This window comes from Podarcis filfolensis (genome assembly GCF_964270895.1).
Source record: "Podarcis filfolensis genome assembly, chromosome: 4".
Lineage (NCBI taxonomy): Eukaryota > Metazoa > Chordata > Lepidosauria > Squamata > Lacertidae > Podarcis > Podarcis filfolensis.
Window position 1 is genome coordinate 27,551,898 of NC_139607.1, and position 14,614 is coordinate 27,566,511.

Here is a 14,614-nt window from a genome sequence, read left to right on the forward strand (position 1 = left end):
TGTAACGCACCAGTGGAAACAGCAGCAAGTCGTTCGTCAACTAATGTCAAAAAGTTACTCCAGGAAAGTAAAATGCAGGAACGTGTTTATGAAAATTTGCCATTTCCATTATGGATACCATAGAGAAGCAACAATATGCATAAGTGATTGGTTATTATTTAGAGAGCTGCCAACCCCTCTAAGTAGTTGGAGCACAGAGGGCTTAGGATTAAAAGTGCTAAGGTTCTGTCAGGGAACTGCCATCGGAGCCAGAGGTGGAGGGAAGGCTCCAGAGGGATGCCGGAGAGGGTCCCAGTAGGGAGAGAGGCAGCCCATCTGCTGGGGAAGGAAATCAGCGTAGCACCAGTGGAGAAGGGGGGCAGATGGGGGAATCGGCGAGGGGGCTCCAGGACTCCTCGCCGGAGACCAGCGGGGAGAGCACGGGTCCTCCGCTGCCCACACCCTCCCTGCGCAGAAGACTTCTGTGCAGGGAGAGTAGGAGGAGACTAGGCGTCAAAGAACTGCTTTGCTGGAAGAAGTTCAAGAAACGCCCACTGACGGATTCTGCCAGCGATTGAGACAGCCACGGATGGGTGGCTGTCTGGACAGAAAGGGTTCACCCAGGTAACCCAGCCAGGAGTGGTGACAACTTACGCACGAGCAACCCCTAGAACCATTACAGGTTCCTTTGGTCAGAGTGATATTCACAGACCTTTGATGAATCCTATGAATGCATCATCATATGATTATATCAGTGTTTAGCCATATCCTGGGAAAATGTTAATTTCTCTCTGCTTTCCTCTCATGAAGTCTCTGCTCACCCAACCCCAAACTTCAGCTGTATCATATAGCATTAGACTACTGCGGTAAAGAGCTAGGTGAACATTAATCCATTCATCTAGTCCCATACAATTCCTAACAGCAGTGCCATTTTTCTAGAAAAAGAGGTGCCGGAACACACAATGAATGCCCCTTCATTCTCTTAGAGAGGTGCCAGAACCCACCTGAGAGGTGCCGGAACTGAGTTCTGGTGAGTTCTGGCTGAGAAAAAGCCCTGCCTAACACACCTCTAACTTGCTGTTCTTACATACAGTAACTAAGATGGTGTCAGTTGTTTCCATAACAATGATTTCTAGGCTTTTCCCTATGGGCAGTAAGGGCTAATGCAACAGCCACTCTTATTACCAATCCATTTTCAGTTTCATAAAGTAACCTATATTCAACAAAAGCTGAAGGTTAAGCTCTGGATTGAGAAGGAATTTCCTGTTTGCTGGTGAAGAACCCTTTTTTCCAGTGCACATCCTCTGTGGCCTGGATGCAGAAGTTGCTCTCTGAGGGGCTACGGACTGACAGCGCTGCCATATAGCAGGGAGTTCAGCTTGATGGGCCTTTACTCCCTCTTCTGGGATTCTAAATTAATCCCATCCTGTCTTATGAACATACTTGAATTTAAGCACCTTAACTCTCATGCATGAGAATCTGACAGGCCTAAAACCAGCTTGGACATGTCACAGAATTTCAGAGGATCCACAAATAATAATAATAATAATAATAATAATAATAATAATAATAATATATGGGAAGTATTTCTCCTTCTTCAGTGTAAACACTGAGATGTGCTGCTATAATAAATAAAACAAGCATGGCCAAAGGTTTTGACTCTTTTCCTGTGGTTTCCTTTGGAGCAAACACAGTCTGAATCACAGAGATGCTCATTAGGAGGGGAAGCAAGATTTCACACTACCTTGGTGAAGGTCAAGCAGTCCTTGTCTTGATCCTTGTCCTTTATTTCAAAGTCATAAAGTGCTTTGCCCTGAGGTGGAGCTGGTGGGAGGGGCTTGACACACTGGATATAGCTTGCTGGGAAAAAGCCATGATTTCCATTCAGTTCCCCGTGATACCAATTCTCGTCTACTTTTCGTCGCAGTATAATAATGTCTCCTTTGTTAAACTTGAGGTCACCAGGTTCCTTGCCTTCATAAGCATAGAGAGCTTTTCCGTAGGGAAGTTGAGAGTTCTGCAGCAACAACAAAAGGAGGACATGATGCAATGTGATTAAATCAATTCTCATACCAGCATATACTCTTTTACATTTTTATTATTATAACTTGATTTATACACCAAGCATATTTCAGCATTATTAGTTTCAAGTTTTGTTGTCCTTTGGCGGTCATATATGGCTGACCTGCTCACTGCCAAACCCAAAGCACATGGGGTTGTATTCAACTAACTCTCATTCAGAAAATACTTATTGAAATGAATGAACATAACTTAATCATGACCACTAATTTCAATGGGTCTACTCTGAGTATAAGCTGGTTGACCCATGGGAAGAAACAACTCTCACAAAAGAAGACTGACCTTTCCATCAGCAGTAGTTACTTTTCTTGGCTGCTTAGTGTTACTAAAATATTTAAACATAATGCTATTTAGTTTACAATTCTATCTTCTAGTTTTGTAACTTTTGATTTCCAAGTACACACTTTCCCTTTCTCTTCATAATATTGCTCAATAAATGATCAAATACTCATGTAAATGGCACACAAATGTTCCCAAATGTTGTTACTACCCTGACTCATGCTCATGTCACAGGTTAATATACACTTCTCATGTGAAATAACATATTGGCCACCTTGCAGATTTCTGAGGGTGGGGAATCATCCTATAGAGACACAACATAGGTACCTGGACTTTGTTTAAACTAATCCTCATTGATTAAAAAGTCAACAGTTAACACTGTTTTGCTTTGGTCTGGATGATAACTTTTCAGCTTGCACCCCTTTTCAATCACAGAATTAGCCTAATGAAAAGTATCATCTTTAGCTCATTCATTTTTCTATGACAGAGATAAAGAATTGTTCTTTAAAACAATATGAAGGATTTCAGTTAGGACCACTACCTATATAGCAAATTCACAATCTGGGAAATGACAGCATGGATAGCTTCAGTGATGACTAAAGAAATGCAGATACTTGTTTCAAATCCTTTTATTTTCCTCCCTAATCTGTCCCTGATTTGTTTCATCCACCAAGCATTCAAATAATGAAGACCAGATAAGCTGGCCTTGGTACTTTGGAATAGTTTATTGGTTTCAATAAGAGCCTTGAAAGATTTTGATTCGATTTGTCCTGGTACAAATCATTTTTTTAAACTGCACATCACAGTAAACCATAAACCATGGCTTATAGCCCACCTTGCTCCCACTCCACGCTGGGAGGAAAGAAAATATAATAACTGTCTTAGAATTACGTTCAAACCTGGGGCCGTGGATTACTTCATTTCAAAGAAGCCATGAAGTGAATCCAGGGTTTGCTCTTGGTTTACCAATCATGGTTTTTTTGAGCAAACGCTGGTCTTGATGTAACTCGAAGCCAGGGGTGGTGTTTATTTCCTCCATGAACTGGTGGGGAGGAAAAATGTGGGTAAGATTTCCTTGTGGAAAATGGTCTATGGTTTAGTATAATGTGCAAATGAGCGTCATAACCAGGACTTGTATAAACTCAATTATTAAAGTCTGTTTCAGCACACCAAAATTCTCTGTGTAGCGTATTCAATATTAATTTATCAATTATCCATAAAATGCATTAATCGCTTTTCTGCCTAGAAAGCGATCCAAGGCAATGTAAAATTCATTACAGATAAAATTAAAAACAACAACACTGAACGCTTGTAACAATAAAACAAGATGCAATAATGTTCATATGGATTGTCCCTAAGAGTCAGGGGAATACTCATTAAAAAGCAAGCAAAACCAAAACATAAAACACCCCCTTTTCACCCAAATCCAGCTCCACTTTTATGTTGTGGCCAGTCTCTTGATCTAATTCTTGCACTTCCTCAACAATGGAATACATCAACAAAAGGGGAACTATCCAGTGCAGGATTGATGTGCTGGAATAGAAATGCCTGCCAGGATAGTGAAAAGAGGCAAATAATCTTTGCTCATAGCTGATGTCCATTTCACATGTTACATTTTAGGTGCACATCTCAAATGTATACCTACGAATGTGTATGTATGTACACGCAATGGACAGGTCTCGCAATCAGGCAGGTACTCTTGTCTGCATCTCAAGTGTAAACTGTGGCAAACTCTGGTATATGATGTGGAATCACAGAATCATAGAATTGTAGAGTTGGAAGGGACCCTAAGAGTCATCTAGTCCAACCCCCTGCAATGCAGGAATCTCAGCTAAAGCATCCATGACAGATGGCCATCTAACCTCTGCTTAAAAACCTCCAAGGAAGGAAAGTCCAATGTGTGAAAGGACCCTGAATAAAGGAAGCAGCAGAATTCCATTACTAAACTAGCATCATGGCAACTCATGTCACCACTGCCTCTCTTATTTCCTGTAGCTGCCCTGATTTATGGTTTTGTTTTTTTTTTAAAGTTTTCCAGAAAATGTAGCTTCACAATAAAGCACCTCCTCCACCCAAAAGGAGAGGGGGAGGAGAGCACAAGGGGAATTGATTAGTCATATTGATTGCCCCATGCATTTCTTACATTAACAAGAAATAAAACAAGAATGCCCATCTACTATGGATTTAAGTCTGTCACAAAAATGGCAAGAGTTGGAGGGCAAGGGAGCATAGAAAAGTCACTACTCCGTGTATGTCGATGTATTCCTGCACAGCGCTGGATTCTGCAGAAGGTTTCTTTACTGTTTCAATCAATCAGTGCTGACAAGAAAGCCCGAAGCATTAATAGAGAAAGAGAAAGAGAGAAGTATTTTAGCGAGGTCCTAATGATATGCTGGAAACTCAATCATTCTGCATTTATGTTTCAGCCAAATCAAACAGTAGTACTTAAGAAACTACCTGCTGGCAAATTGACAAACAACAATCACAAGGCAATTAAATGGTAACTAGAAGCCTGCAACCAGTGAATTGGGTGGTTAGTTTAAATCAATATATGAAATTTCACTCTCCACTATCTGCTGTCCTCTGCCTCTTTGGCAGCCTAAGTCCACACTGGTCAGACCTCAAAAACTCTCTGGCTTATCCATCTTCTACTGTGCAACAGTGCCCAACTCCTCTTGCTCCTTGACCTGATGTCAGCGCTACTTTCTCCTTGGCTTCTCCTTCTCCCCCAACTCCATTTCTCCATTACCTAAAGTTACTTCTTCTGCCAGCCTCCCCTTTTGTCCCAATTCCTTTGGTCTTGTTGTTTTGGCCACCATCCTAAAGCGTGCCTGTTTCTATTTTCAATTCCGTATACAGCAACTTCCGCCTCTAAATGCTGGCCTGGTTTGCATGCCATGCCAAGCCAAACCATGGCTTAGCACAACTGCACAAGCTGGTATTATGGGCTTCAGACAAGGAGATTGCAGCTGCTTTGCTGTGCTGCACTAAGTGATGGGTTGGTTTGGCTAACTGGCTTGCATGTACCAGACCAACCATGAACCACGGCTCGTTCTATGGTTTATTATGGCTAGTAGTTTGCCCAGGAGAGCCAAACCACAAGTTTGTGTTTGAATACTAAGAATTAACTTAACAAGGCACAGCAGCAGAAGACCAAAACAATCTTTGCTATGGGAATCCACATGCCCACACGTTTATGCTAAGCCACAGTCTACTGTGAGGCAGGGGCATCGGTTCCTGGGGGCTGAGCCCTTTTGCAGGGGGCAAGGGCTACAGTCCGCCCCTCCATATCCATAAAACACAGAGGCTTCTGCTCCTCCTTCTCCTGCCGAAGAGGGGAAGGAGGATCAAAGCTGACTGTGGTGGCACCAAGAGGAGGCAAAGGAGGAGCCACCAGCCATTGAGCCACACGACCACCGCATTCAGCTCCACCCCCAGCTCCTTCCAACATCCTGACACCGTGTGTGGGATGTCAGCCCCCCAATGGCCCTCACAAGCTCTGCTGTGAGATTTTGCATTGACTTTTTCTTGACTCTGTTCTAGGTCTCTTCGGCATTCATCTTTCTTTTCTTTCACTCAACCTTCCCTCTTCCTGTTAAAAGTCCATTGCGTATGCTGTATCCTTCCTTTAGTCAACCACCTTGTCTCTGGGCTCCATGCTTCTGAGCTTCTCTACATTCTGGTACCTCTTTCCAGTCCTCAACCTTCTTTTTTTAGCAACTGCACAAGCTTCCCTTCCTTTCATAGAAACTCCACTGCAAACAATTTTCTTACCTGAGTAGTTGGAATGATCATGAACCAATCAGAACCAGAGGCTTCACTTTACCAAAACATATAAATACTGCAGGATCTTTCCTTACAGAGCTTAGAGAAAAAGAGAAAGGAAAAGCTGCCAATACAGTGGTACCTTGGTTCTTGAACTTAATCCGTTCCGGGAGTCCGTTCGACTCCTGAAACCGTTTGAAAACCAAGGCGCGGCTTCCAATTGGCTGCAGGAGCTTCCTGCACTCAAACGGAAGCTGCGGAAGCCACGTCAGATGTTCAGCTTCCAAAAAATGTTCGCAAACCAGAACACTTACTTCCGGGTTTGCGGCATTCGGGAGCCGATTTGTTCGACAACTAAGCTGTTCGGGAACCAAGGTACCACTGTAATTCTACTATAGGAAGATTTTGTCCTATAATTACCATACTTTAAAATGAATATTTCCTGAGTAATAGAATAAAGTTATTTTGTGAGTTAGCTTCAAAGTTGAAATAATGAAAGGATGTCAAAGGTTATCTTAGCTCCGGCAAGCAATGAAGATGATCTCTGCCGGGAAACCCCAAGATCTATTGAGCACATTTCTTAATATTTCAATGCAAGTGCTTACAAAAGGTGACCTTATTGCCTTAAAAAACCCAACACCAGTCAGGAATTTGAAGCAAATATTTTAAGACACAGCTCAAACAATTAAGGCTGAGACACAAAGGACCATGCAAACAGTTCTAGCCACCCAAGGGGATTCTGGGTGTGTGTGTTTGGACATTAGACAGCTCCCCACCCCACGTCACATGGCAAACCCCTTTGAAACTGAAGGGACTTTTGAAAGAAAAGAATCTATTCAAAGGGGATGCAGAGAGGTCATCAAACAAAATACTGAGCATGAACCATACTCTAGGGGCATACTTAACTTTTCTCTTTGAATTCTAGCCTTAGGAAATGTCAGCATTACAAATGTACACAGGTTCAAAGTATCTCCCTAACCCAGAACACTGGGAATTGTGGTTTCGAAAGGAAAGGAAGGATTCTGAACAGAGTGTCCTCGCAGAACTAAGATTCCACGAGTTCTTTCCAGTAATAAAGAGGTTTAAGCCTGAGTTAGAGCATTTACAGACACATACCACTTTTTGCTTTGACAGCTTCTGTAAAGTCATTAAAAACTTACATTGGCTGGATTCTAGTTGCTAGAAAGTGCATTAGATTTTCTTTTTTAGAAAATCCAATATTAACAACCTTCACACATGACTTGAATGGTACAAAAGCAGGGCAAAAACTCTTTTTACTGCAGCTTTGCACTTAACAAGGAATCCTATACAGCTTGGTGACGAAAAGATGGATCTTCCTGTCCACTTCCTGCCCATCTGTTTGGTGTCCATACTAGGTTGGAGGGAAGCCAATCTGTCAGATCCATCACTTCTCACTAATCTGTTTGGCAGAAGGTGCCTCTTCTCCTCTTTTTTTGCTAGGCTACGAAAAGGTTAGTATTCTGAGTTTCCATTAGGGATGCCTCCTTCAGTATACCTGAAGGAGTGTCTCCACCCCCCATCGTTCTGCCCGGACACTGAGGTCCAGGGTCTTCTGGCGGTTCCCTCACTGCAAGATGTGAGGTTACAGGGAACCAGGCAGAGGGCCTTCTTGGTGGTGGCGCCTGCCCTGTGGAATGCCCTCCCATCAGATGTCTGACATCTGAAGGCAGCCCTGTTTAGGGAAGTTTTTTAAGGTTTGATGTTTTATTCTGTTTTTAATCTTTTGGGAGCTGCCCAGAGTTGCTTGGGAAACCCAGCCAGATGGGCGGGGTATAAATAATAAATTATTATTAGGAGAGTACTTCTCCTCCCCATGAGAAGAGAAGACTCCCTGGAAAAGACCCTGATGTTGGGAAAGATTGAGGGTACAAGGAAAAGGGGACGACAGAGGACGAGATGGTTGGACAGTGTTCTCGAAGCTACGAACATGAGTTTGACCAAGCTGCGGGAGGCAGTGGAAGACAGGAGTGCCTGGCGTGCTCTGGTCCATGGGGTCACAAAGAGTCAGACACGACTAAACGACAACTTCTCCTCCATGGCTGGCACCTAAATGCCAGATGCTAGCTTCTTAGCAGGCTAGGCCTTAAACAGGCTTATTTACAAGATTGCTATTTTAAGTGTGCAGATCTGCACCATTCAGAGCTCTGGAAAGGAAGAAAAGGGAAGAAGAGAATTTCAAACTACTCTAGCAGAGCCAAACCACACTTCATGGGAAAGCCAAAAATTAATCTACAGTGCTCCTAAACATCTCCACTGTTCTGGTATGCAAGATTGTTGTGAACAGTACTTGTGTTTTTTGGGACACAGGCAGTTCTTTTGCTGTTACTTTTTACGACACCCCTGGACAATAGCAGGCATTGTTTATAGTTGTGAAATGTGAGCTTTCTCACAAGTCCCTTCTTGCAAGCTGCATCCAGATCAGTCCACTATTTTCCCATCCTGTGTGGTGGGACAGAGCCACCCTCCCTGCCACTAGCATCCAATGCAGACTGGTCCATTAGGGAACCTCAGTCAGCCCTTCTTGCCATTGGTCAATTGGCAGGCAGGCTGCAATCCACTTCCCAGGCCTGTGTGGAGATGGTTCATGCAGGCCTGGAAACACCTCTCACCTCCAGCATGTTTGCCAAATCCTGGGCTGGCGCTGTCCCGCAAAGGTGTCATTCTCTATGAGCTCAGAATCAAATGTTATTATCTTACAAGTTCCAGACCTTTTATTTTATGCATTTATTTTTACCCTGCTGTCCTCAAGGAAGACCAGGGCAGCATAGTTAAACACACTGTGCTTCTCCCTCCATTATTACCCTCACAACAACTACACTGTGAAGGAGGGAACAGGTTCTGGAGCTAACATACCACAGGTTCTGTGACCAAGAATTAAGCTCCATTGAAACAACCACCAGCAGCCAGTTTAGAAAAATGTAGAGGTGAGACAAAAAAGAAGGAAGGAGGAATGGAAGGAAAAAAGACACCCACATGAGGGCCATCAGGCATTGAAACAACAAATGGCCGGTACAAGACATTAATAACAATTAAAACCCATAATGCTAATTTAGCGGCTCATTACTCGGAGAGCATCGCACTGATTTCTCACTCTGTGCAAGACGTGTGGCAGAACTCAGAGGAGCTTCTGCGAGTGCTGATGGATGCTTCACGCAGGCAGCCAGGACAAGGATTCAGCATATGGTTTCTGTCATGCATAACAGCTTATGGGAAATCGCATCAGCTGTATCCAGAAGGGAGAGGAGCTTTCTCACTGAAATATATATATATTAAAATAATTCCAACAGGCGGAAGTCGGGGTGGGTGTAGAGGGAAACGGCAGGGAAGAGAAACTTGATGAATTGGAGCATTCACGCCATGATATGTAGCCTTTCACGCCCGGAGCAATAATTTGAAGCGGTTGGACTGTAACTAAAAGGCACAATCATGTGATAACTGTTCAGTTACTTATGTGAAGAAGAAGAAGAAGAAACCGCGCTAGGAATTCAAAAAGATGGAAGGAACTGATAAACGCCTCCGCAGATAAAGCAGATCTAAATCGACAGATTAAGTTACACGCCCGCTTGTTCAGCAGAACAGTGCGCAACTTTGTTCGGCAACTTGATGGAAAGGTCAAGAAAGAATGCGGTGTAGTGATTTGGTATAGATGTTGGCACTCTTGTGCCAGAACTTGCTTTGGTTCAGCTCCATTAAGAGAAACATGGTAAGTCTGTGGTTTGACTAGTAGGATTCTGAGGGTTTCAGTTAAAAAGGGATCTAAATAAATACTGGAAATGCTATGTCAAATCCTATGAACTGTCAGAGCACATTTACATGAGAGTCACTTTGGTGCTCCGGTGTCTACAATATAGAATATCTAACATGGGAAATGTTCAATGCCAAGTTTTCTTGATCCTTTTTACATCACTGTATAGCCCCCGCCCCCACCCAAACACACTCTGTACCCATTTACCTACGTGCGAACTGGAGTGATCACTTCCTGAACTTGCCAAACTTGCACTGGCATACAGAAGTCGATTTCACAGTAACATTCTTACATCACAATTCCTTGCATGTCTATTCAGAAGCAAGTCCCATTGAGTAAAATGAGGGGGTTAGTGCAATTCACGTGTGTGTAGAATTGCAACCTTAGTTCTTAAAGCGCCACAGAACATAGTTGCTTGTGTAACACAATGCACATGTTCTTTCATGGAATTTTAATTTTGGTTCCTTTCAGCGGTATCAAAAAATCTTAAAACTTTGTGCAACTTAATATCCTTTCAACATACCTATTGGTATTTATACATTCAAGGTTACTCCTGAGCCAATGTTGCATTTTTCAAGCTCAAATGTTATATGCATGTTATTCAAAAACACGTGCTTCCTTTCTCCTTCAGTTTTGGCTACTTTTCTAACCATGAATTTACAAGGATCTCTTCCCATAGAAAATATGTAATATAAGACATCTGGTTAAACAGAGGAGTGGGCATATAGGATAAATATAACTCTCCCTGTCCCACACCCCACCAAACTACTTTGTTGGAGTCCACAAGCTTTTATAAACTGAAAATGTCCATTACAGATACAACAGAAGAAAAATAAAATTCCTAGGTGTGATGGCTAGAGAAATAACTTTGAGATACCCTAAAGAACTACTGTCAAGAATTATAATTCATACAGCTCAAAAAAATATGAAAGGCATATGACACTTCCACTTATGGTTGATTTCTCACATGCCCTTAATGGATGAAGAAATCACCATGTTCTAGACCAGAGTTTCCCAAACTTGGGTCTCCAGCTGTTTCTGGACTACAATTCCCATCATCCCTGACCACTGGTCCTGCTAGTCAGGGAAGATGGGAGTTGTAGTCCAGAAACAGCTGGAGACCCAAGTTTGAGAAACACTGCTCTAGACTGACTCAAGGCAGAGAATTGCTGTCTTCCATGTTCAACTGCCCATCTTCCATCTGTTTAATATGTGATATAAATGCTGTGGACGTTTGGAGTCAAATGAGCTTTTTGGTTTTTCAGAAACGGCTGAGTATTATCTTCGGAACAACTGCATATTTGTGCAGTGATATAGCTGGAGCCTGGCTCTGTGTTCCCCACTGGGAGATAGCTGACACTCTTAACCCAGTGCTATTATTGTTTTTTTACGCTAACAGTTCCAAGAAAAGAATGGGATGGATAAAGACTGCTATCAAAGCAGTTAACTTGTTTATTAAACCGGGGAACTGCGCTGCAATGATTCTAACATTAGATCAGAGGAAAATGGTGGCAGAATTGACGAGGACCACCTTTATCCATACAACTTGTAATGCACAAAGATGCAAAAATCAGGGTGGGGTGGTGTTGTCAACAACCTGGCCCATAACAAATAGCTGGTTTGCTGCACTTGTCTTCGTGGACCACATGTTGTGTAGGGCTGCATCATCTTGCTAAAAGCAGAGCTGCTTTTTATTTTATTTTAATGTTCTCTGAAACACCCTATAGTGAAGAGAAGCAGCTTTCCCGCACGTTTGGATGAAAAAGCTCCAGCTTGATTAGGTGGATTCTGAATGTTTACCAAGGGAGAAGCGATTGCAGAAGGCATCAAATCCGCTCAAAGCTGCTTCATGTTTGGCTGATATTGCAGATATGTGAAAGTACTACAGGTCCACCCCGCCATATGCGTGCAAACAGATATTCCGCAGTACCAACACAAGTACCCTTAGGGCTCCATAAAACTGCAACAAACAACAGAATTAAACTCTGTTATGGAGGTGCTCAAGTAGCAAAATGTTTAGAGTTGCTGTGTGTTTTGCTCTCAAAGTGGAGTATTAATTCCTTCAACAGACATAAAATCTCTCATTAATAATTCCTCAAATGGCAGTATTCCACCCAGATCTACAAATGTTGCACTTTTGGGGGTTCATTTCAATTTCATCTGGCAAGCATTAGCAGCACAGCTAAATAAAATGAAAACTCCCCCCTCCCCCGATTTGTTTTTGACAGTGTTTTCCCTCCCTAGACTATTTCATGGCAATATTATAGATTCGGGATTTTATGCATCATATTATGCTGCAGGGACAAACAAAACAGAATATCTTGGGAAGCTCTTTTTTAATTCCAAAAATGGCCCGTAAGTTTTCGCTTTGTTATCAAAACTACTTATGTAACAGCAAAATGTTTTGCACGTTGTTATGGAATCTGAGTAAGAACTGGATTTCCTCCCTTTAGCACCAGTCTTTTGCTTTTGTACATGTGCTATGAATGTGCATAGCACCTTTATTTCTACTACTTCCTGAATCAGCCCCTAGTTATGTTTTCAGAAAGCGGAGGTGATGATGGTTGGATCACTGACAGAGCATTATGTGCTACACGCTATTAAGAATGGCATTGTTTAACTACGTGCTTCTCCTTGTCCTACATAATCAAGGATAAGAGATTGTTGAAGTTAGTCCTCTTTAGAAAGGGGAATGGATGTGTAATTTAGGTATATATAACTGTATATAACTGTAATTTTCAGAGTCGGAGCTTTATGTAAAGGTTATTGGATGGTCAATTAACATTCAAGGCCAAAAGTGAACTGATTGTTCTGCTCATCTGATAATGTTCAATTGACAATTGTCAAGAAAGTTTGTGTTAAGAGATGCTAAACATGATATATTCATGTTTGAACAGCAATTAAATGTAAAGACTTGAACAAATAGATATATCTAGAACTTACTGATTGTGACTCCTTGCTTGTGTCCAAACTCCTATTAAATTGTTTTTTAAAATAAAAACAACACACAATTTAATAATAATAATAATAATAATAATAATAATAAGAAGAAGAAGAAGAAGAAGAAGAAGAAGAGTTTGGATTTGATATCCCTAAGGCTTTATCACTACCCAAAGGAGTCTCAAAGCGGCTAACGTTCTCCTTTCCCTTCCTCCCCCACAACAAACACTCTGTGAGGCTGTGGGGCTGAGGAATTCAGAGAAGTGTGACTAGCCCAAGGTCACCCAGCAGCTGCATATGGAGGAGCGGGGAATCAAACCTGGTTCACCAGATTACGAGTCTACCACTCTAACCACTACACCACACTGGCTCTCCCACAAGAGTCTCCCACAAGAGTCTCTACTCTGACATCATATTTACTGCCATGATGTCACAGGATATATTGCACCAAGAGTGCTCTATTCACCATGCCCCATCTAAATACAAAACTTCCAGAGTAGAAGCAGAAAAAGGATCAGGGTCTTTGCACTTCCCCACAATCACCTGTCATTCAGCATTATAAAATAATAGACTGCAGGGCAAAATATGAAGCGCTATAGAGTTCAGTCAGTCAGGCTGATAAGCCAAGTGTTCGAATTCTGTAATTTGGCACACTGTGGGATTCTTGTGATTTTATTGGAGTGTTTTATCTTGTGCTTTGAAATAAATTATTATGGTTCCCAGGAGGTGACTTTTTTATTACCTTCACAGCTCATGATCATGAAACAAATCCAGCTTCGCACTCATATGCACCATTGTCTTCTTGCCCAGAAATTCATGAGGCACCTTCCTAAAGTACCCTCTGGGCATTCTATAAAGCAGTATTAATGGTTTCCTTGAGATCAGATTAGCAAAAAAGAGCACTAGCTAAAGCTGCCAGAATGTCTGATAGCCTCAGTGAAGAGGCTGGCTTCTATTGTAGAGCCAAATTTTTTATTTACTTCGGGGTTTTGTTACAAAGCTCCACTAAGGGTATAAATTCCTGTGCCACTGAGTTAATATTTACAACTGGGTTGAACATAGCAGTCAAAGGAATAGTCTACTCAAATTCAGAATGGGGAAGGGGGGAGCAACACCTCTCTTTTTACAGGACTAACCATTAATGTCTTCTAATGCAATTCTGGCTCGCCAGTAAAAGGATTCTTGGCTCGGTCAACGAGACAATACTTTATTCACTCACATCACAGAAAATGTAATGGTGTGGAACACAAGGATTCCTTCGCTTGATCGGAGAAAGTCCTATCAAGCCTAGCAGTCTGTTTACAGTGGGGTCAGGCCAGATGTCTAGAAGCTCTCCACCAGGGCAAGGAGTTGGTAATCTCCTCCTGCTGTTGTCCATTCCCAGTGAAGAAAGCAGGAGAAAAATGTGCCTTGCTTCAGCTCACCCAAGGCCTTTCTGTGCCTGAGAGCCGCCTGTCCCACAATGGGACTTTGTTGATTTCCTTACTAACCATCCTGCCATGGCTTCTGCTACTTGCACAAGGAATGCACCCAACCTCACGTAGAAATCTGTAGCCTGGACCTCTTGACCAAGCTGGTCCTTCACTAACCCTGCTCTCTTGCTGGTCTCCACTCTCCATCAACCAGCTGGTTAGCCTTATCTTCCCACTCCCTCCTTCCATCAAATGGTACCCACCTACAGTTTCTGAGCTGAAGATTTCCCATTTAGTAACTATGATGAGTAGATGTTGACAGATCAGCATGCTTATTGTACAAAGTGGGACTTGATTCTGATTAAACCTGATTTGAGTTAAAATATGCTCCTTG

At 42.3% G+C, this 14,614-nt stretch overlaps 1 protein-coding gene across 2 annotated transcripts in view; it reads right to left on the reverse strand.

Annotated features, from left to right (window-relative positions):
- Positions 1 to 14,614, reverse strand: part of SH3RF3 (SH3 domain containing ring finger 3) — a 196,160-nt gene that overhangs the window by 70,246 nt on the left and 111,300 nt on the right. For both annotated transcript variants that reach the window (XM_083610588.1, XM_083610587.1), the window contains exon 2: positions 1,724 to 1,996. In XM_083610588.1, the coding sequence (XP_083466714.1) occupies positions 1,724 to 1,996 (273 nt within the window). The remainder of the gene's footprint in view (positions 1 to 1,723; positions 1,997 to 14,614) is intronic.